The sequence below is a fragment of the Cricetulus griseus genome, chromosome 2, assembly GCF_003668045.3.
Source record: "Cricetulus griseus strain 17A/GY chromosome 2, alternate assembly CriGri-PICRH-1.0, whole genome shotgun sequence".
NCBI classification, from domain to species: domain Eukaryota; kingdom Metazoa; phylum Chordata; class Mammalia; order Rodentia; family Cricetidae; genus Cricetulus; species Cricetulus griseus.
Window position 1 is genome coordinate 53,068,667 of NC_048595.1, and position 22,012 is coordinate 53,090,678.

General features: G+C 39.9%; 1 protein-coding gene across 8 annotated transcripts in view; it reads right to left on the minus strand.

Annotated features, from left to right (window-relative positions):
- The window catches only part of Fggy (FGGY carbohydrate kinase domain containing), a 388,993-nt gene that overhangs the window by 96,829 nt on the left and 270,152 nt on the right, over positions 1–22,012 (minus strand). For all 8 annotated transcript variants that reach the window (XR_004768192.1, XM_027400435.1, XM_027400437.2 and 5 more), the window contains 2 exons: positions 15,379–15,440; positions 5,289–5,436 (listed from right to left, as the gene is read on the minus strand). Coding sequence is in view for 7 of the 8 variants with exons in the window: in XM_027400435.1 (XP_027256236.1) it covers positions 5,289–5,436; positions 15,379–15,440 (210 nt within the window). In the remaining variant the exon portion in view is untranslated. The remainder of the gene's footprint in view (positions 1–5,288; positions 5,437–15,378; positions 15,441–22,012) is intronic.

A 22,012-nucleotide genomic window follows, 5' to 3' on the forward strand; every position in this document is an offset into this window, starting at 1 on the left:
ACTGAGAAAACTGTAGGCCAGAAACCCAAGGGTAGAGAATACCTATGTCCAGATCCACATGAAACACGTAGGATTGCATATCTGGTGACACACGGAGACAACAACGACTTCTCTAGCTGGCCTGTGACTGGGGACCTCAGTGACTGTTCCAATCAGTTCTAGGGCTGAGGTACAGATTTACATCTGGCTGTTCAAGGTTTAACAGTCACATATGGAATTCCACACCAGAGGCCATTAAGCAGGCACTACAGATTTAGACTCATTAGTTGCAAACCCATGGTGTGTCTGCCGATGGACAAGCGTTTCTTATTGGAAAATGACACTGGAGAGAAGCTTGGGCTAGGCTAGTCCAGCTTCTCTTTGAGCAGACAGTTCTCACACAACGAACCTACCACTGCCCCATGCTAATATATTTTCAGGTTAAGATGCAAATACTGGTGCAATTTCAAAATATGTTCTCTCTACTGCTTCACAGTGATGAACAAACCTCTCAATCCTCCATTCTGAATAAAAACCAACACACAATGAAATAGCAGAACCAACCCCCAAATAATGAAACCATTGCTTATAATGTTTAGTTACACTATCTTTGCATGTGTCCATCCCATTTCTTTATTTTTAAAACAAACATTGATGCTTTTCTCCTTCTCTTGCTCCTCCTCTCTTCTTTGGAGCTGGCTTTGAAATCCCTTTGTAGCTGAGGATGGCTTTGCGTTCCTTATCATCCTGCCTTCCTATTCCTAGCTCTGGGATTACAGATACAAACCACAATGCTTAGCTAAAAGCAAGGATTTCTTTTATTTTAGAAGGAACTATAGAATCACTAGTCTTCACAAGATTGCTGTTAACTAAGCCTCTGTTTCTTTTAGATAATGATTAAGCCAGCTTTCACTATTCTTCACTTATCAAGTAAAAAGGATAAAAGGGTAAGTATCTACTTACTCCAGATATATTACCAAATTCCCCCTTCCTCAGCCTCCAGCCCCACTTTTTCAGCTGAGTATTGCAGGATGACTGCATGTGTCATCAAAGGAAAGAGGAAATAGCTAGCCCCATGGCAGGGAGATAAGTGTTGCCAGAAGGCAAAGAAAATTATGTTTCTGAGCACAATGGGATGGTACCTGGCTCCTGTCCTGCTCTTGCTTATGAGCATAGGCACTGAAGTAGAAGAGAAACATATACCCAGGACTGAGAAGGAAGGCTCAACCATGACAAAGACGAGGCAGGCTCAGAGCTTAACTCAAAGACCATGGTTAGGGTAGAAAGGGGAGGATGACTGACACAGAGGTTGGTGGTAAGGGCAGCACAGCAAGGGCTAGGCTGAGTATGCTCAAACCTAATGTACCAATGTAGACTCCATTTTTATAGCTCTCCATGCATGTTGCAAAGTCTAGCACTGCGCATAAGGCCCCTCATGGGGGCCCACGAACCCTAAATTCTAGGATTTACACTTCCACTAACACTTTACTCCTTCTTGACCTCTGATCTTGAAAAACTCAGTGATCCTCCTCACTTGCCAAAGCAAGACTGTAATAACGGTTTGACCCCAAGGCAATCACTTGATATGGGTGACTGACCTCCAAGTAAATAAGCCACTTACACTGTGCTTTTCTAATAGGGCAAGTTTAAAACACATGCTAAGTCTTAAGACAGCTCGGGTTTTCTTTCATCCTTCATTGTTTTTGATGCCAGTTTGTTTCCATTACTGCAGTTTTAGTTGTCTTGTGGTCATGCTCATTTCCCTTTTCTTTCATTGAGTTGTCCCTTCCTCCTAACTTATTCTCAAATGTAACTATTTGTAATATATACATTTATTGTGGATACCGAGCTCAGAGGACAAACTGCAGGAGTCAGTTTTCTCCTTCCACTGTGTGAGTCCAGGGGGTTAAATTCAGGTTGCCAGGCTTACAGCTTTACTCAGGGAGCTGTCTCACCAGCTCCCTTCCTCTAAGTTTTGGCTCTATTTCATGGATATTGAAAAACAAAAACCAAACCAAAACAGAAAAACATACTGTGCCTGTCAAGATGGTAAGTAATGTTTAAGAGACCTTTGTTGCATGCTCCGAGTGTCATTTCTTGTTCCTATTATGCTATGTTTTTCCTATGGGACACCTTTTAAGGCAGCTATATGTATGACTTTCCCAGAATGCACTCTTGGCCTCATTAACTGTGGATGTGGATTTGTCGCTTCCTATTTACAGACCAACCCTAGTTTAACAGAATACAAAGATTTTCCTTTTTATGTCTTTGTAGTATTGAGGTAGATCACCACAGCTTCACAGATGAAACTGACCTTTCCTCCAAATTCACATAACTACCATACCTCTGCAAAGGAAGAAAAGAGATACTGACAGGTAGAGAATGACCCCATCTGCCTATGGCCTGTTCATTCTGCCTTCCCTTAACATCAGCAATACTCTGAGTGTAGGGATCCTGTGTAGTTACTCTTATACCTGCTATCAATTATAACAAAAGTACACTAAAATCACAATGATTTTGATTTACGTGGGCATTATTAGTAGTATTAAATACTTATCTGTATAGTCAGAAACAGAAACAACACAATAATTTGCCATTAGCGAATTGTTCATTTGTTATTTTTTCCTGTATTGATAAATGGCTTCTTTATTACCTAATGTACCAATAAATTACTATTAACTGCATACTCAGTGTTTAATATGTGCTCAGAGAAAAATTTCTGGAGCCAAAAGAACAAACTCCCTGTGGCTCTGATCTCAACAGTGTTGTCCTGACTATACCAGTTACTATTAGCATGCTGCCAAGTGTTTCTCCCTAACCCCCTTAAACCTGCTCTACAAATATAGGAATTATTGCCCCTTGTTGTATTGGCAGCAGGCTCGGCACCCACTAATTAACTAACTAAATTTGTGCATGTGAGAGTGGATATGGTATATGAGTACCAGTGTGTACAGGTGCATGCAGAGGCCAGAGGACGGTATCAAGTTCAAGTCTCCAGCTCTATCACTCTCTGTCTTATTCCTTGAGGGGGGAGTCTCCCTGAACCTGCAGGCAGGCTGGTAGAAAGCAGGCATGAGGGCTCTCTCTGTCTCTATGTCCTACAGTTCAGAAGTTGTAACCTTGCCTATGGCATGGCTTTTCTTTTTTCTTTTTTTCCAAAATATCTTGATGCTGTGGATTTCAACTCCTGATCCTTAATCTTTTATTTTGTTGCAATGAATGTGGACAATAAATATTTTTGGAAGGAATTACCGAGCTATAGGCCTGGCACACCGATAAAGCATGCAGTACTAATGTGGGCTCTACCCAGCATATGAGTTAGGGAAATACAGTGCAGAGTCAGGCAGAAGGATAGAACATAATTACACAAGAATTTCAGGGATGGGCAGGTTTGTTCTGATGTTATTCAAAACTGAACTGAAGAGAGGACATGTTGGGCATTTAGTGAGAAGCGCCTTCCTTCCATCCTCTCTATGTCCTCTTTTATCCTTGCACTGGTATGGTGCAACCTCCTATAATGACAGCCATTACATGCTGAGCCCAACCAAGGACAGTTACAGAGGGAAAGTGCTCTTAGGAAACATCAACAACACAAGAGGTGTGTTTATAGGACAGTAAAACTCTTGCAAAAGCAAGTACACCAGAATTGATGGATATCACTGGGCCTGTGCTTCCCTGTGAGGAGATCCTTGTGCTGAGCACATGCTTACTCATCTAATGCAATGGGAACCCTCAATGGGAACACACCACTGACTCCTGGATGTACTCTGAGAACACTCCACTGACTCCTGGATGTACTCTGCAATTGGCCAGATTCTACTGCTGCTTATTCTCAGGTCTTCAGATGCCAGGATTGACTTTAAGAAACAGATGAAAAAAAAAAAATCACCATGAACTATGATGTCAGACAGTATGCCAAATGTTGGTAAGGTCAGTGCTGCCAGACTGTGTCACTTCAGTGCCATGATTGGTTTACCATGTGGCCTGGCTCTGTTATAGAGCAATGTTAGGAACTGGTAAAACAAAATCTTGAACATCTTTAACTTGGCTTTAGGCATTTGTCTCCTCGTGTTAAGACTTTAATATTCTTTTTTACTTATATACCTTGTGTTCCTTCTGACCTATAAGTTTGCACATGTTGATTATCAGAAAGCAAAGAGTGTAGCTGTACCCTCCTTGGGTATTCCTCCTCTGCCTGCACAGGCAAATGCAGAGACCCAGCTCACTGTTTATTTCATAGACATGCTTCATGGGTTCCAGACAAACATACTCTTGACATACCCAGTTTCTTGTGTTTTCATGATTTTCTTTTATGAACAGAAGGGGATTATGTGGTCAACTATGTAATAAAAAATGAGATTCTGAACTTCATGCTGGTATCATAAAACTACTTAAAACAATCTTAATGAACCTATCCACAAACCTTAAATTCTGAATTCTTGAAGCCAGTAGGCATGATCATTGCTAGCTCTGCCTCCTGAACACAGGTGGCATTTGCCCACCGCCTCCCTTCTCACTTCCCATTTTGACTTTCCTTATACTCCATTTCCTAGAGTTGGCATTCATGGCTTCTTATCTAGCCTCTTAGAATTGTAAGTTACTCTTCATCTCTAGATTTAACTTGTTTTTCATCTATCTCCCAGCCTGGCTCTCACTGTTCTCAATGGCCAGACTTCTGACAGCCACCCGATCCTGCCTGGCTTCTGAGGTAGGTGTGAGCTTGCCCATCAAGTTCCTCCTGGGCTCTCCCGGAGAGCTAACAATCTCAATAGTGCCAGCAGTCTTAAAGATCCTTAAGGGTTAACTCCATCCCCAAATATGCTATTAATTACATTTTAAATTAATGTTTAACCTGAAATTATGAAAATTTGCTGTAGGCTCTGAAGAGCGATGGCTTCCAGGCTAGCCAATATGCAGCTATGGCAAGTGGGACCATGAGTAGTAATATTTACCACTGAGGTACCAGGTGGCCCTGAGACAGAGATGGAAAACATGACAACAAATCAATGTAAATGCAAATGTGACATAGGCAGGACTTTCAGGCACCAGGGCATAAAGAGGCAGCAGCAGCTGAACACAGGAAATATTACTTTGAATGTTCTGGAAGTTGGCTCAGAAACAACAATGGCCAACAGATCTTCCCTGGGAGCAGCAGCAACCTGACTATAAAGACAACTGAGAAAAACCAGTGCCTCTTGGCCCATTTTTCTTACTGTTCCCTCTTTTCCTTTCTCCTCACTTTGTTTCTTCCAAACTTTGCAACCCTTTGGCTGGCCTTCACCTTCGTGCAGGGACTGGCTTTCACTTACCATGCCCTTTAGAGTCAGATCTGCTAAGGGAGATCGGTTGCCATGGAAATCTGGCCAAACATGTAAATCAACAGTGAGGAAACCCACAGGCTGAGCCTTCTTAATCAGATCCAGGTGACTGTTCAAATATGCATATATACTCTGGCATCTGGAAGAGAAGTGGATTTTGATTTTAAAGGGGAATAGGGTTGAAGAGCAAATTATTCTGCAGAAAGAAACCATTTGCACTTCCATGTCAGACCCAGGAAAGAAACAGGCTCCCAAAGCTTCAGCAAATCAGCTACTCTAGCAAGAAACTAGCCAGTGCACTCTCACATTCCATTGTCCTCGCCACACCAGGGAAGGGGAAAGGCTTGGAGTCAGGAGACCTGGTCAGACACTGGCTTCACTCCTGGTAGCTGTGTGAGCATGAGACAGTTAATCAAAGTTCTGGAATTGCCCTCTTCTCATCTGTAGAAGCATCTCACAATCTTTGTCCAACTTACCTCATAGGGTTATTATGAAGATCAAAGACCATGTATTCAAACATTCTGTAAACTGTAGTATAATATGGCACATATGCAAAGGATTTAATAAAATCTGTCTGCCTAATTATAGTAATGACCTGACAAACAGCGATAAATATATGTTCCTGGATTCAATGAATGAGGATCATATACACAGTTAGGATCTAGATTTCGACATGTGATTCCAAACCATGACCATGAAATGCTGTTGTGAAGGCCTTCCCCCTTTTTGTGTTTTAGTTGATTGATGTGTAAAATGATGGAATTAGGACAACCCCCTCAGTCATTGACATTATTCAGGTCAAAAGATGATGGCCTTAGGAGTGAAGACAATGCTAATTTCAGATCTTGCTATTTGTCCTGGTTAGGTAGCATGCTTTAGCCTCTATGAACTTGTATTTCCCCATTCATACATACTCACAACAATACTTAATTCTCTGAGCTAAGTCTTACTTCATAATACAGAAACAACAGTCCATTAGCTGGGGATCTTTGGAAATTGTTGCCTTCCAAAGTTCTGACCAATGATCCCAAAGGTGGAGCAGAGGTTGGTCTCTCTCATGTTTGTGGTGTCTTTGGGACTACAGTCTTTTTTTTTTTTTTAAAGTCAATCCCTCCTTTTTTCTTTCTTTTTTTTTGGTGATTTTTTTTTAAATTTAAATTAGAAACAAGCTTGTTTTACATGTCAATCCCAGTTCTCTCCCCTATTCCCATTTCTGCTCCCCAGGGATGTTGAGGCCTTCCATGGGGAATCTTCAAAGTCTGTCATCATTTGGAGCAGGGCCTAGGCCCTCCTCCATGTGGTGTGTCTAGGCTGAGAGAGTATCCCTTTATGTGGAATGGGCTCCCAAAGTCTATTTGTATACTAGGGATAAATACTGATCCACTACCAGAGGCCCCATAGATTGCTCAGGCCTCCTAGATGACACCCACTTTCAGGGGGTCTGGATCAGTCCCATACTGGTTTCCCAGCTATTAGTATGGGGTCCATGTGCCCCCTTGTTCAGATCAGCTGTTTCTGTGGGTTTCTCTAGCCTAGTCTTGACCCCTTTGTTGGTCACTCCTCCCTCTCTGCAACTGGATTCCAGGAGTTCAGCTCAGTGTTTAGCTGTGGGTGTCTGCTTCTGCTTCCATCAGTTACTGGATAAGGGACTATGGTCTTTTGTTTTTTCTTTTCTTTTCTTTTCTTTTTTTTTTTTTGGTGTTTCAAGACAGAGTTTCTCTGTGTAGCTTTGAAGCCTATCCTGGCACTCGCTCTGAAGACCAGGCTGTCCTCGAACTCACAGAGATCCGACTGCCTCTGCCTCCCAAATGCTGGGATTAAAGGTGTGCACCACCAACGCCTGTCGAGGGACTACAGTCTTAAAGATTAAGAACATCATAGAGATAAAACATGGGGATTGTCCAAGAGAAATTAGCATCTAGAATACTTCTGTCAATATTTGTGATTTGCATTTCAAAAATGCTTTAGAATAACAGTGATTTCTAGTTTTTCTAGATTTCCAGTTTGGGTTTTGCAATGCCAAGGGTGGGATACCACAAAGTTTTTGTAGATTTCTGAAAGAATCATAAAAAAGTTACAATCTCTCTCTCTCTCTCTCTCTCTCTCTCTCTCTCTCTCTCTCTCTCTCTCTCCCTTTTTATCAGTGACAACTTTCCCCCATGCTTGAGATCAAACCCAGGGTCTTGTGAATGCTAACTAAACACTTTACCACTGATCTGTAAACCCAGGCCTAGTGAAATTCTTTTAGTAAGTGAAAATTTTATATGGAACTCCAATGAAGAAAATGTAGAAAACCAAAACAGCTTGATATGTGCACACCTGAGTATACAACTTGATGAATTTCTGTTTAAAACATCAACAGAGTAGAGGGATACCTGCTGCCCAGTGAATGAGCTCTTTGCTGCAACCCTCTTGGCCTCTGCAATCTATTGTTCCTTTAGTTCTGGCAGGAGGAATACAATATTAATGGAAAAACTCAACCACAATTGGGGTAGCAACTGTCATTCTTGGAGCATGCACCAAGCTTCCACTGTGGTCCAGGGAGTATGCATCACTGAGACCTTTACAGAAGGAATCCTTAGTGGCAGAATAATTGCACAAAGTTCACATGAAACACTTCTGTGGGGCTGATGATGAAGTCATGAGCTTTCTGTATCTCAGCTCAGATACTTCTTGTTAAATTCTGCCCCACCACCAAGACCCTATTTCAGTTTTAGGACAGGGCCCTCTGAGGCATCCACCGAAGTGAAGGCCTGAACACATACATATGGTCATATCCTAGCTTTCCATCTCCAAACTCTCCATAGTATGACCCAACAGGAACCATATTTACAAAAAAAAAAAAAAAAGCCTCAGGAACAACCTTTCTCATCGGAAGCCAAGAGTCTCTACTATCCATAACCACTCTCCCTTTGGAAGGGTATTGCAGCTCCTAGTGTATAGAAATTATACATATGTGTGTGTGTGTGTGTGTGTGTGTGTGTGTGTGTGTGTGTGTGTGTGTGTGTGTGTGTGTGTGTGTGTATACCCATAAATCTTCTCATTCTGCCTTTCAAGGAATCTCAGAGTGGGCGTTTGGCTTCAGACATTTGGGTCAATAAGAATCTATATGCCTAATTACTATTGATTTGTCATTGTCTCATTTACTGAGGGTCTTTGCAAACAGTGAGATTCATTTAGCCTGCACATATATGGCCACTCATACACTAATGAGATCCCTGGGGGGTGGGGCATATGCTTACCCCTCTGACTCCTAACCTCCTTGCAGCTGTGTGTTTACTCTTTGAGTGCAGCCCTTCCCCTACATGCTTTTTCAATTATACTTTACCATGTGTGCTATCTGAGTATATCATTCAAAATGAAGTGCACTTGGAAGACATTAAAATAACTAATGCACATCATCATTCACATAATTTTAACCTTGCATGATGCTGGTTTTGGTTTTGACATTGTTTCATTTCGTATGTTTTATCAATTCTTTCTCAACTGGTCGTCCGCTCTCTTGCAAGCAGAGTAACTGTGATCTCAACTGGATTGTTCTCTTTCCTACTCATGAACGCCAGGCTCATGTGTCCTGTCTCAGAGAGTCCCATTAAGGATGACAAAGAAAATAGAATTTCAACAATCATAAAGTAATTTTATTGGTGAGCAGGTACACTAAACCTAAACCTTGCTGAGCCCAGGGCATGCCTTTGCAATGGGAGTCAGTAATCTCTATCTGGCAGGATGCTAGAAGATTCCATGCAGAACCATGAGCACTATGAAATGACAGGTGATTAACGAATAGTTTGTTCTCTTTTGCCATCACAGTATCTTAATTCAGGTTGCATTGCTCATAATCTTAAATGCAGACAGTACTCTCTCTCACCCCAAATCAACTCATTCTTCAGGTTCGCAGGCTGCCCTTCATCATTTAGTCTCTTCCTCCAGTCCCCAGAACACTTTATTTTTTATTTTTCTAACCCCTCTCCAGCTCAATCTCCTCTTCTGCTAGTCCCTTAAACATGTAAGATGTTTACATGTAAGAAGTTCTTCCAGAGACATGCTTTGGGTACCTTCTTCCTTGTTTATTATGACTATATTCAGAAGGCAAAATAGGAATGTATGGTATATCAATCATTAGTAATAATATAATAATAAAAATAACACCAACAAGGAAATCATGGGAAGAAGCAACCATGCTGTCAGTATCCAGGTCCTTATTTCTCATGCATTTGTTCTTGCCATTCTACTGAAACTCAATATCCTTTGACCCCTTCTTCATCATTTGTTCTCTTCCTTCAGTCCCCAGAACACCCTCTCTCTATATATATTTTTTTATTTTACCAACTCCTCTTTGGCTCATTCTCCTCTTTGCCTAGTCCTTTACCATATCTAAGTTCTTCCAGAGACCCGCCTTTGGTACCTTTTTACTTGATTTATTCATTTACATCACTGTATCCTTTTATTACTCCCATTATCATCTAGTGCTGATATAGACCAAATATATATCCTCATCTCCTGTGCATTATGGTCCCATGATTTCCAGGTTCAGTAATCTGCCACCCATCAACTGCTTCTAAAATATCCAAAGACAACTCTAGGAGGGATATCTAATGTAACAAACACCATCCTTCCTGATACACATGTTTTTTTTTTTCCTTTTCTTTTTTGGCTCTTAGCTTTAATTGTTATGCCCAGATTTCAGAGTCCCCCAAAAACCAACAAGGAGACTGAGTCCTGTACGTAAAAGCAAAGAGCCTTTGTTAAAGTTCTAACTCAGACTCTCTGTGCGTTGGTAGGATCAGAGAGCCTGGAGCTCAGTTGGGGTAGGGTTTTTATCATAGCAGAAGTTGGGGTGAGGGAATTCTAAGGTTCAGCATCCCTGATTGGCTGACATTTGTCCAGGGGTGTCTTGGTGAAAGGGATGGGTGTGTGTCATTTGCAATGGTTGGAACATTAGGAATTTCCCTTGGCATCTTCATGTACCCTCATCAGTGGACTCTGTAACTGAATCTAGACATTTCATAGCAGAGGAACAATGAATTTGAAGAAATTGATTCTCGGTGGGATATGGGCTTGAGGAACCCATGTGATTAAGAAAATTGAGTTGTGCTAAATGAAACACCAGAAAAGCTAGGGAAAGTTGTTGAAAAGACAGACAGGTCTTTTAAAAAAAGAGTTAGCAGAACAAAGATAACCCTGAAGGACCTGCCACCAATTGGCTCCTCACAATGACCTCTGCCAAAGACATTCCAAACACTGGCACTCTGCTCAGTTTCTCCAGTCAGTTCTGAGTTTCCTGAGGACCTCACTTTCTTAAGCTTCCTTTGATCTGGAACCCCTTACCAATGCTCCAGTCTGTCTGTTGGCAAGAGCAGCCAGGGTAACCTTTTTAAAAGGCAAATCTCATCATATGTCTCCTCTGCCTAAAAACTGCAGACATTGGGGCTGGAGTGTGGCTCAATGCTCACTATGTATTTTGTAGGTACAAGGCTTGGGTTCAAGTTCTAGAACCCCAAGATCAAAACCAAAAAAATAAACCTGTAAATAAGATCCAGTGTCCTTTCATTGATCTAGGGTGACAGGCATGGTGTGTGGCCACTGACAACTTCCATCTCAAACCTGACACCCTCCCTCCCACTGTGTCCAGCTACAAGGCTTTCCAGTGTTTTCTTAGCCCTGCCTGCAAGCTGGCTGCTGCATAAGACCTTGAAACTTGCTGCTAGTCTTTCTATTTGGAGGGACTATTCTCTTAGCATCACAGCTTTTTTTCTGTCACTTCACTGAAGATCCCATGCGAGAATTACTGCTGCAAGGACAGTGTCTCCTGTTGTCCCAGTATCCTTTGCTCTATATTTCCCGAGTTACCACAAATGTTTTCACTTAGAAATTATCAATTTCAGACTACATGTTTGTGCATTTGTTATAATATATGTAAATGCATATGTGCATATATATTATATATATATATATATAATTTCTACAAAAGCAAGTTTTGTTTCTTCCCTGTTTATCATAAATGTTCACAATATATGTTAGACCGACAGACATAACCTTGGTTCAGGTGGAAACCTTGATATATCATGTCAACATCATCTACTCAAAGATCTGCTGTAATCCTAACTTCACTCTGAGACATTTTTAGTTTAGCTTCTATAAGAAAAATCAGGACAAAGGGAAAAAGAGCTGAAACTGCAATGGACAGTAAGCAATCTTTGTCTACAGGGTGAAATACCTGGATATCTGGCTCCATATTGAGAAAGATGATGGTTGCCAGGTACATGCATAAGAACATGGGGTTCGTTTACTTAATTTATAAGCTCACAAGACATTTCTATTCAGAGATGGGGCCTAAAGGGATTATGGTAGATCAAGAGAATCTGTTTATTTTACATTTGTTTATCTATACTTGTTCCCAGAATTTCAAACAGGATTTGCTGAAGCTAAGCTACGAGGGGAGGTGATGAGCATTAGTGTCTTCAGAAGGCCCCAAGTAACAGCTTATGAGTTTTCCTCCTTTCTGAAAAGTCAACTTTATTTTACCAGAGTTCTAAGATCAGAAATATGAGAATGTTGTACCAAATAGATCTGGTATGATAAAAATGAAAGAAATAGGAAGGTGGAAGAAAATTTTATTCAATAAATATGTATGAGAGTAATCAAAATAGAGAAAAAAAAGTCAAGAGCATAGTTGGGATTTCTTTGGAAGAGACAGCAAAACAGTAAGATTGCCAGAGGACTATCTGTGATGAATGCTAATGTGTGTGTGTGGGGGGGGCCCATGAACTTGGAAAGGAAGAAGAGTCAGAAATGCAAGAAACAAGGATAGACAAAATCTTGGAATGTTAGGTACAGGCATGGCAAAGGGAGAAAGTGGTCTCGGCTGTGGCGAATGTAAGAAGAGAGTCTGTTATGCATCTTGTGGATTTAGCAAAACTTAAGTCACCTAAAATATGTTAATGTCAAAAGTGTCAGAGAGTTAAATGTGACAAAATTCAAACTAGAGTAGGCAAAGAGGGAGAGAAAAACGACTAAATGCAGACCCAGAGTATGAGCAAAGTGTTGGAGAGGTTCAGCTGTAAAGAGAAGGAAGAGCAGGGAGGTAGGTAGACATTGTATGTGGTCATCAAGACTGAGGTCCAGGTCTCGCTCTAGGCTGAATTCTATGAATGACTGCTTCTGGACTACTGGCTGATGCTGAGGCTCCAAGACTGCATTCTGCCTACAATGTTTTCCTTTTCTATTTGCAGCATAAACTGAAATGGGGTTCTTCTATAGAAGAATGTTACAGAAGTTATGCTTCATTGCAAAATCTAATTATTCTGTAATTTTATATCGAGCATTAAATATTTACATATTGATATCCTTGAGGTCTGATTCAATAGTACAACACCTGGAAGTAAATTAAGCATGTCAGTACTGTTGTGGTTTCATGAGATCATAATAGAGTATGTCATGGAAAGACATTTGTGGCTGAATTGGCCTAAGGACCACTATCTTTTTTCAAGATTTTTGGTTGTTTGTTTTTTGCTTTTTTTTTTTTCCTTTTTGAGATGGTTTCTCTGTGTAACTGCCCTGTCTGTCCTGGAACTCACTTTGTAGACCAGGCTGGCCTCCAACTCACAGAGATCTGCCTGCTTCTAGGATTAAAGGTGTGCGCCACCACTGCCTGGCAGGACTACTATTTTTAATCCCATGTTTAGTGTTCTTGCAATCCCCCGCACCTGTCATGAGAAAGTAAACTGCTTACTGGCATGTGGAAATGACTGCCACTGAACGTCTTCCACCTATCTCTGCCTCCTGAGTTCTGGAAGAAGTGCACCACCAACAGCCGACCAATGAATAACTTCTAATGTTTAACCTACAAACATTTGAACTTTGAGTGCCTGTTTGTTTATTAGTTTTGAGACAAGGGTCTTTTGCCATAAGTTAGACTGGTTTGCAACTCATGGTAGTCCTCCTGCCTCTGCCTAAGTACTAGGATAGCAACAGGGAATTACTGAACCAATGCTGGCATGTGAAGTTTGACCATCTGTGCATATCACTCTTCTAACCTTCCTTTCATTAGCTGTAATAATCTTCGCTCCATTATCACTGTGCACTTAGTTGTATGCTCAATTAGAGTATACTCTATACATATATTCAGAATAGGTAACACATATACATGAAAAGCAAAGGAAAATGGATGGAACTCGAAGAAACCATTCTGAGTGAGGTAACCCAATCACAAAAAGACAAACATGATTATGTACTTACTCATATGTGGACCTGCTTTATGATACATAGTAGTGACCATGCTTTACCAGAGCTGTTTTTAATGATGTTGCTCAGAATGGTTTCCTCCCAGATGATGACTGAGAAGCTAAGTTAAAAAAAATGGTGCCAAGTACCACAAGAGTAACAGAACTGTGTTGTTTTCTGGGACTTTGTTTTTTACTTTGTTGTTGTTGTTGTTGTTGTTTGTTTTCTGTTTTTTGTTTTTTTAAATGGAGTGTGCTGGATGTCTCTACAATTTTGTTCAAATGACTGCACAACCTGGAAAACCTGTTGCTGCTATTGATGCATAACATATTGCTATTATTGCTCTTTTTATATAAATATATATAGCATATATTTATATGCTAATTGAAATTCAAATATGTGATGAATCCAAGGTGTTTCAGTGAGTGCTCACCTGTGCATCAAATTTGATTTCATCTTTAGTAAGTAGTAAAGTTATATGCTTGCCAAAAAAAAAAAAAAAAGAAGTGACACACTGGAAGACAAATGTCACATAATTTCAATTTTATGTGTAGCCTAGAAATGATGAACTTATGGGAACAGAAAGCAGAATTGTGGCTATTAGGCTTCAGTGTGGGTCTTTTAACAATGGGGAAACGATTGGTTTAAGGATATAAAACTGCAGTTGGACAAGAGGCATAAACTCTGTGAATTCCTGAGGTCTACTGAGAGCATGATAAATATGGTTGATAACAATATGCTATATTTTAAAAGTTGTGAGATAGTATACTTTAAGTGTTATCAAAACAAAAATGATGAATATGTGTGATATAACATGTTAATTAGTTTAATTTAGCCATATCATTGTGAACATACTGTATTGTGTATCATAATTGTGAATGACTTTATTTATGAGCTAAATAAATGAATGGAAGTAAAAAAAGCAAACTTAGAAATTAGAAACATAATGTTTATGTAATTGTTTCTAATTTAGCTATTGCATAATACTGTCAAAATATTCTTTGTCAAGAATTACCTTGGTCATTTATTTCCTTGACCCTTTTTAGTAGTATAGGTAAGCTATTCCTTTGTAATATAGAAGGCATGGTTTTACTATTTATATTTTGTTTTGTTCACTCTGCCATAAGTACACATCCTACTGTCTGTCTATCTATCTACCTATTGATCTTCCATCTATCATATATCTGTATATCTAATCAACTATCTATCAACTACCTATCATCTACATTTCCTTCTTCTAAACATGGTTCTGTGAGAGAGATTTATATAAAAACATATATCCAGAGGTTTTCTCTTTTTACCATCCTGGTTGCAATCCCATTTTTTCCATTCCCTTCCTATACACTCTGTATGAGCAACCGATATTGTTGTTTTCTAACTTAATTTTCCTACAGTTCTTTTGCACAAATAAGTAGGCACACACATATTTTCTTGTACTCCTTTGCACTCAATTTTACTTGATATATCACAGAAGTCACTGTGTATTAGTTACTATTTTTATATTCACAGACGAAGTTGAGGTTGAATCACTTGTTCAAGACCACACATCTGCAAAGGTGTAAAGCAGGGGTGTACACCCAAGAAGTTATGACTCCCAAATCCATGCATGTGCTCGGTCATCTCCACCAGGGTTGCTCATCCACACAATCTCTGTGTGGGAGCAGTTTCTCTGATTTTTCTTAGATTATTCTAAAACAAACTTAACGAATGTATTTTCTAAGCCATCTGGATGATCATCTTAAGTACTGCCAAACATTCACATTGTTCATAAGCTCTGAAAATCGTACAACTTCTGAAAATGAATGTTGCTTATACATCCACATAGAAAGGCCACAGGTGGAACAGTTGGAGGAGTTACCTGGCTGTGGCCTTGGCTTGTAGTTCAGGAAAAGCAGCATGGCTCTGCACCATATGGTCTATCTAAAAGACACAAAAGAGGTAGGTCAATTTCACAGTGCCTCTATCATTAATGTACACACACACACACACACACACACACACACACACACACACACACACACACATATCCCTGGTTTGCTCAAGTCTTTGTCCACAGAGACTCTAAGGACATAAAAAAAAAAGTCAGTTCTATACAGATATATCAATTCTTCCAGAAATTTAGGGTTTTTTTTAATGCAAGGTGCTTTGATTTATTAAGCAAAATTTAGAAAGAAGAATAACAGCAGATGGGACGCTTAATGCTGAGCTAGCAGTAGTAGGTAGCAATGGCCCTAGAACAAAGAGAGAAGAGATGGGTCAGTTAAGTGGGTAAGGTATACATACGTATCTTGGTTGTTGAAAATACTGTCTCTTGGTCACTTCATTTCTCTCTCCTAATATATGCTGCCACCTCTAAGCAGCTGACAACCTACTGTGCCTTACTAAAGCAGTCTTTGACACAGGGCATGTGTGACAGTATAATGACCAAGTCCCAGCTACGCACAGCTGAGGTGCCCTGGACCTGCCAAAAGACCGCCGCTGCCAGCGCCCCCCCCACCCCAAACTGAAAATTGTCACAGGGGAAAGCAGAACAACTCTGCAAGGACAGGAATGTCTGAACTGCACAGATCTTATCTGGAATACTATGTCTAGGATTTAATTCCTAATCCTGCTGGTAGCTCTAAACAAAACATGTAATATGCCTGGGAACATTAATGCTTCTCAACACTTTTCTCTGCCTGCTAACTAATCTGTATATTTCTGAATGTTTACTTCAGTCTCCAGGAGTCTAAAACAACCATTTGGAAGGAATTATTTTCATTCAGTCTTGAACAGACTATTTTGGCCCCATGGAAATTGGCTGAGTGTTTTTCTTAAGAACTAGGGTTGTGAACAAAGGAAGTAAATTTATTTTGGAGACAGGGAGGCCAGGCTCTGGTTCTGCTTCTCACCATCTTTGTGACTTAGAATCACTCACTAAGCAGCTCTGAACTCCAATGGCTTTGTTTTAAACAGGATTCCTAGGAAGAGAAGAGTGTCTGCCGTAATGCCAACAGTAACATAACTGTGACCTAACATTTTTCGACTCATTTACTTACATCAACACCAACTTAAGAATTATACACATTAATTTTTCTACTACTTACAGAGCTCCAATGGAGATGCTGCTTTCTGTTAAGCAGAGTAGAAAACTGGGCCTCAGAGACTTCAGTTAGGTAACTTGTTTTAGGTCACAGGGATTAGGTCCACAGACCCAGGCCTCAAACTGTGGTTTCTAACATCTAATGTTCTGGTTGACAACTGCTAGGCTATATGGTCTAATAAACTTCTAGGTTGAATGTAAGTTAGTAAATTCTACTGGGAACAATTTTGTGGAAATGTTTCAAAATAATACTAAAGCTGCTGGTCATTTCAATTAAAAAAAAAATGAAGTTTTGAAGTATGTACTTCCTCTTGGTTCAACTTTGGGTCACTGTAGTAAAACATATCCTAGAGCCTCAAGAAAAAAAAATTCACAATTCTCCTAAAGAATAGGGATGATCTATTAGTATATTAACAGATAAGGCAAATCTCTACATTTGATGCTAATTTTTATGGGAAGCATATTAAGAGTTCACAAAACAAATATTTAAATAAACTTCCAGAAAGACATAGAAGTTCTCATATGAATGAGAGCTATTTAATAGTGTTTATTGAATACTGAATGTACTAGGAAATGTGCTTAGATTATGATGATGCAGTGAAACATATGTACAACATACACAAAAGTACAATAGTCCATGTACTGAGCTACCTACCAAGCCCTTGTTTTTTGTTTATTTGTTTATTTTTTGTGATAGGGTCTCATTAATAAGCCTACACTAGACTTAGTCTCACAATGTTCCTACGTTAGTGCCTGTGTGTGTGGAGGGATGTAATGATTAGAGTCATGTATACCCTGACAGTAATTTTTTCCAATTTACCTATTTTAGTTCTTTATTTATCTAGTTTTCTTTTGCTTTTTTTTTTTTTTTTTTTTTTTTGGTTTTCAAGACAGTGTTTCTGTGTATAGTCCTGGCTGTCCTGGAACTTACTCTGTAGACCAGGTAAGCCTCAAACTCAGAAATCTTCCTGCCTCTGTCTCCTGAGTGCTGGGATTAAGGGCATGAACCACCACTTTCTGGTCTTACCTAGTCTTCTTATCCAGAAGGGAAAAAGCAAAAACTTGGCTTTACTCCAACCTAAAATTCTCATGAAAATGGGATACAGGTGGCTGAGGAGGGAAGGAAAATCAATTTTCTCCAGGGATGGATTAGCCAATTATAATTGGTTAGACCTAAACCCATGTATACATAAGCAACACTAATTTGCTTCAATAGTGTGTGTGTGTGTGTGTGAGAGAGAGAGAGAGAGAGAGAGAGAGAGACAGAGACAGAGACAGAGACAGAGACTGAGAGACAGAGAGAGACACACAGAGAGACACAGAGAGAATAATACAGAAGAAGAAGTCATTAATTATTATGGGGAGGTATGGAAAGAGTTGGAGGAGGAGGAAGGAGGAAGAGTGGGGATGAGGTAAATAGTGCATTCATGCAGGAAATTCTAAATAGAAGAAGAAAACTAAAAGACAACATCCTGCTGGAAGGAACTGCAGATTCAACATAATAGTCCCCTGGAAGGTATAAACGTCACTGAAAGATGATGCTAACTACATTTTGTTTTTTCACAACTTTAATATTAGCTTTATATAGAACAATGTTCTCTAGTAAGTGGATAAATTCTGATTTAATTCAAAGTAGTTAGTTAGTTCCCTCACCAGCAAAACTGGAGCCTTATGTATTTTTAGTTGTTAATTAGCTCATTTATTTGTGAAACTAACATCTGATATATGGTTATTTTGTGCTGTTTATCATTTTAAGAGCAGGATACAAAGATAAATAAAAGTAATTTTCTTACAAAGGGAGGGAGACATTATGTCAAAATTCAAATATAGTCTACAGTCCTAATGGTTTTCACAGATTCTACCAATGTTAACTGAGTATTTGGAGCATAGTGTAACCCCTAGAGAGATAAAATTTCTTTTCTCGGTAAAGTGGTCTCCATAGAAAGATATTAGTCAACACTGGAGGCTTCTTCTCCCAGGAAAACCACTGCCCATGCTGGAGAGGGAATCAGGTAAGCAATCTTCACTTTCCTTCCAGTTCCCCAGTCTCATCCCCACCTTTGTAGCAGATTGAGTGCTGTGGCCTCTCCTTTGTTTCTGGCCCTATTGCCAAGAGACTACAAAGATCTTTTCCTATCCCCCTCACCTCATTCCTTTCAACAGTCAGGTCATAACACCTGAACGCACTCTCTCTCTGGACACCCAGTGGCCTGGGCATCAGGTAAGAGATCTTAACTGTTCTTCCTGTCCTCCTTTTCTAATTCCCTAGTCAAATCCCCAGCATTATAGCAGAACACCTGAAGCAGGCTGTCTTCTCCTCTTCCCCCATTCCCTGAAGACTCCACAGATGCTCATGGCATACCCAACTTTCCTCCCTCATATGGACCCTCTCAGTGCCCCTCCTCTTATCCCCACTCCTTCCCTTCAGCTCCCAATACCTAGAAATACCTTCTACCTGGGAAGCCAACTAGTCACATATGGCAGGGACATAGAAGCACTCCCTACTTAGCAACCCATATCTGATAGACTCTCTTAACATCAAAAGAGGGCAACTGAAACCAAGGAAGGGAAAACCTACCCAACAAGACATCAACAATGAGAACTGCAATACCATCCCAACCAGGCACCAGCATAAAAACACAGTTAACAACCATGACACAATGTATCCACTGAAATCTAGCAATGCTAACACATAGGCCCTGAGAAATGGAATATAGCTGAAGGATAAGACAAGGACCTCAAAACATCTATTATGAATGTGTTCAATTACCTCAAAGAAAATGAAGAAAACAGTTAAAAACATAAAAGAGTGGAAATAGAATCCCTGAAGAAAACCCAAATTGAGGTAAAACTAGAAATAAAAATGTTAAATCAAAAACAAACAAACCAACCAAAACCTGGGGTAAAACATCCAGAAAATCTGGGGCATGATGAAAAGTCCAAACCTAAAAATAATAAAATAGATGCCTAAGGAAAATAAGGGGAAGAACTCCAGGTCAAAGGCACAGAGATATTTTCAACAATAGCATAGAAGAAAATATCTATAACCTAAAAAAGGAGATGTTTATTAACTATTCAAAACGCCACATAGATTGGACCAGAAAAGGAAGTCCCCTCAACACATAATATCAAAACACTAACATACAGAACAAAGTAAGAATATTAAAAGCTACAAGGGAAAAAGACCAAGTAACATGTAAAGGCAGACCTATTAGGATCACACTTGACTTTTTAATGTGGACTCTAAAAGCCATTGGGGCCTAGACCAGATGTCCAAAAAACTATAAGAGATCATAGATACCAGCCCAGACTACTAGATACTCAACAAAACTTTCAATCACAATAGATGGAAAAAATAAGTTATTCCATGATAAAGTCAAATTTAAGGAGTAGCTACCTAACAATTCAGCTCTATAGAAGGTGCTAGAAGGAAATCTTCAACCTAAAGAAGTAAAAAGAGATAAACCACACCCAAGAAAATGCAAAGAATAAATAATCCCAGACCAGCAAATGAAAAGAAAGGGAAAAGACACACCACCACAACAAAATAACAGGAGAAAACAAACACTGTTCATTGATAACTCTCAACATCAATGGTCTCAATTTCCTAATAAAAATACACAGAGTATGTGCCCTTTGGGAGTATTACTTAGTGGGAAAAAAAAAAAAAAAAAAAAAAAAACGATGACAGCTTGAAATTTTCATGCAAATGGATGGAACTAGAAACAACCATCCTGAGTAAGGTAACTCAGACCCAGAAAGTCAAACACAGTGTGCACTTACTCATAAGTGAATATTAGATGTAAAGCAAAGGATAACCAGGCTACGATCCACAACCCCAAAGAATCTAGGTAAAAAAGTGGACCCTAAAAGTGACACACATGGAGGACCCCAGGAAGAGAAAATAGTTAAGATCTCCTGTGTAAACTGGAAGGGGGTAGAACAGAGGGGATGGGAACAGGAGAGCTCAAGATGTCAGAGTTGGGGGAGGGATGGAGGGAGAGCAATGAAAGAAATATCTTGATAGAAGGAGCCCTTAGGGGTTTAGGGAGTAACCAAGTGCTAGGGAAATTCCCAAGATTTCACAAGGATGACCCCAACTAAGACACCTAGCAATAGTGGAGAGAGTGCCGAGAACTGGTCTTCCCCCACAATCAGATTAGTTACTACCCTAATTGTCATCATAGAACCTAAATCTAGTAACTGATGGAAGCAGATGTAGTGTGATACACAGCCAAGCACTGGGCTCCTGGAATTCGGTTGAGGAGGGATCATATGATGGGGGGGGGGTGGTCAAGAGCAAGATGGGAAAAACCACAGAGACAGCTGACCTGAGCTAGTAGGAGCTCATGGTCTCTGGACTGACAGCTGTGGATCCTGCATAGCACCAAACTGAACTGATTGTGAATGACAATTATGTGGCTTGATCTGTTGGGGTGGGGCTGGCAGTGGCACCAGGACCTATCCCAGGTGCATGGACTGACTTTGTGGAGCCCATTCCCTATGATTACATACCTTGCTCAACCTGGGTACAGTGAGGAGGGGCTAGGTCCTGCCTTAACTTGGTACACCAGGCTTTGCTGACTTCCCAAGAGAGATAACTGGATGGGAGGTGGAATGGGGGGAATTGAGGGGAGGGAAAAGGGGAAGGAGGGGAACTGGGGCTACTATGTGAAATGAAAAAAAATTAAATAAAAAAAAAGAAGAAAGAAAGCCACACAGACTAACAGAATGGATGCAAAACCAGAATCCATCCTTTTGCTGCACCCAAGAAATATACATTAACATAAAAAACAGGTTACCACCTCAGGGTAAAAGGATGAAAAAAGATATTCTAAGAAAATGGACCTAAGATGCAAACTGGTATGGTCATTTTTACATCTACAAAATAGACTTCCAACCAAAACTAATCAGAAGAGACAGAGAAGGACCCTATATACTCATCAAAGGAAAAATCCACTAAGAGGATATTAAAATTCTAAACACTTTATAGAACAAACACAGGGCACCCAAGTTCATAAAAGAAACACTTCTATAACTAAAATCACATATCGACCTTCACATTAGTGATAGTGGGTGAATTCAACATCCCACTGTAGACAACAGACACCTCAGGTCATCCAGACAAAAACTAAACAGAAAAATGCTGGACTAAATGATGTCATAAACCAAATGGACCTAATATATATTTACAGAACATTTCACCCAAACACAAAAAAGTATACCTTCTTCTCAGTAGCTCATAGAACTTTCTCCAAAATTGACCACACACTCAAACACAAAGCAAGTTTCAACAGATACAAGAAAATTGAAATAACTCCCTGTATCCTATCTGACCACCACAGATTAAAGCTGGGTATGGACAACAACAGAAAGCTTACAAACTCATGGAGATGTAACAACTCACTAC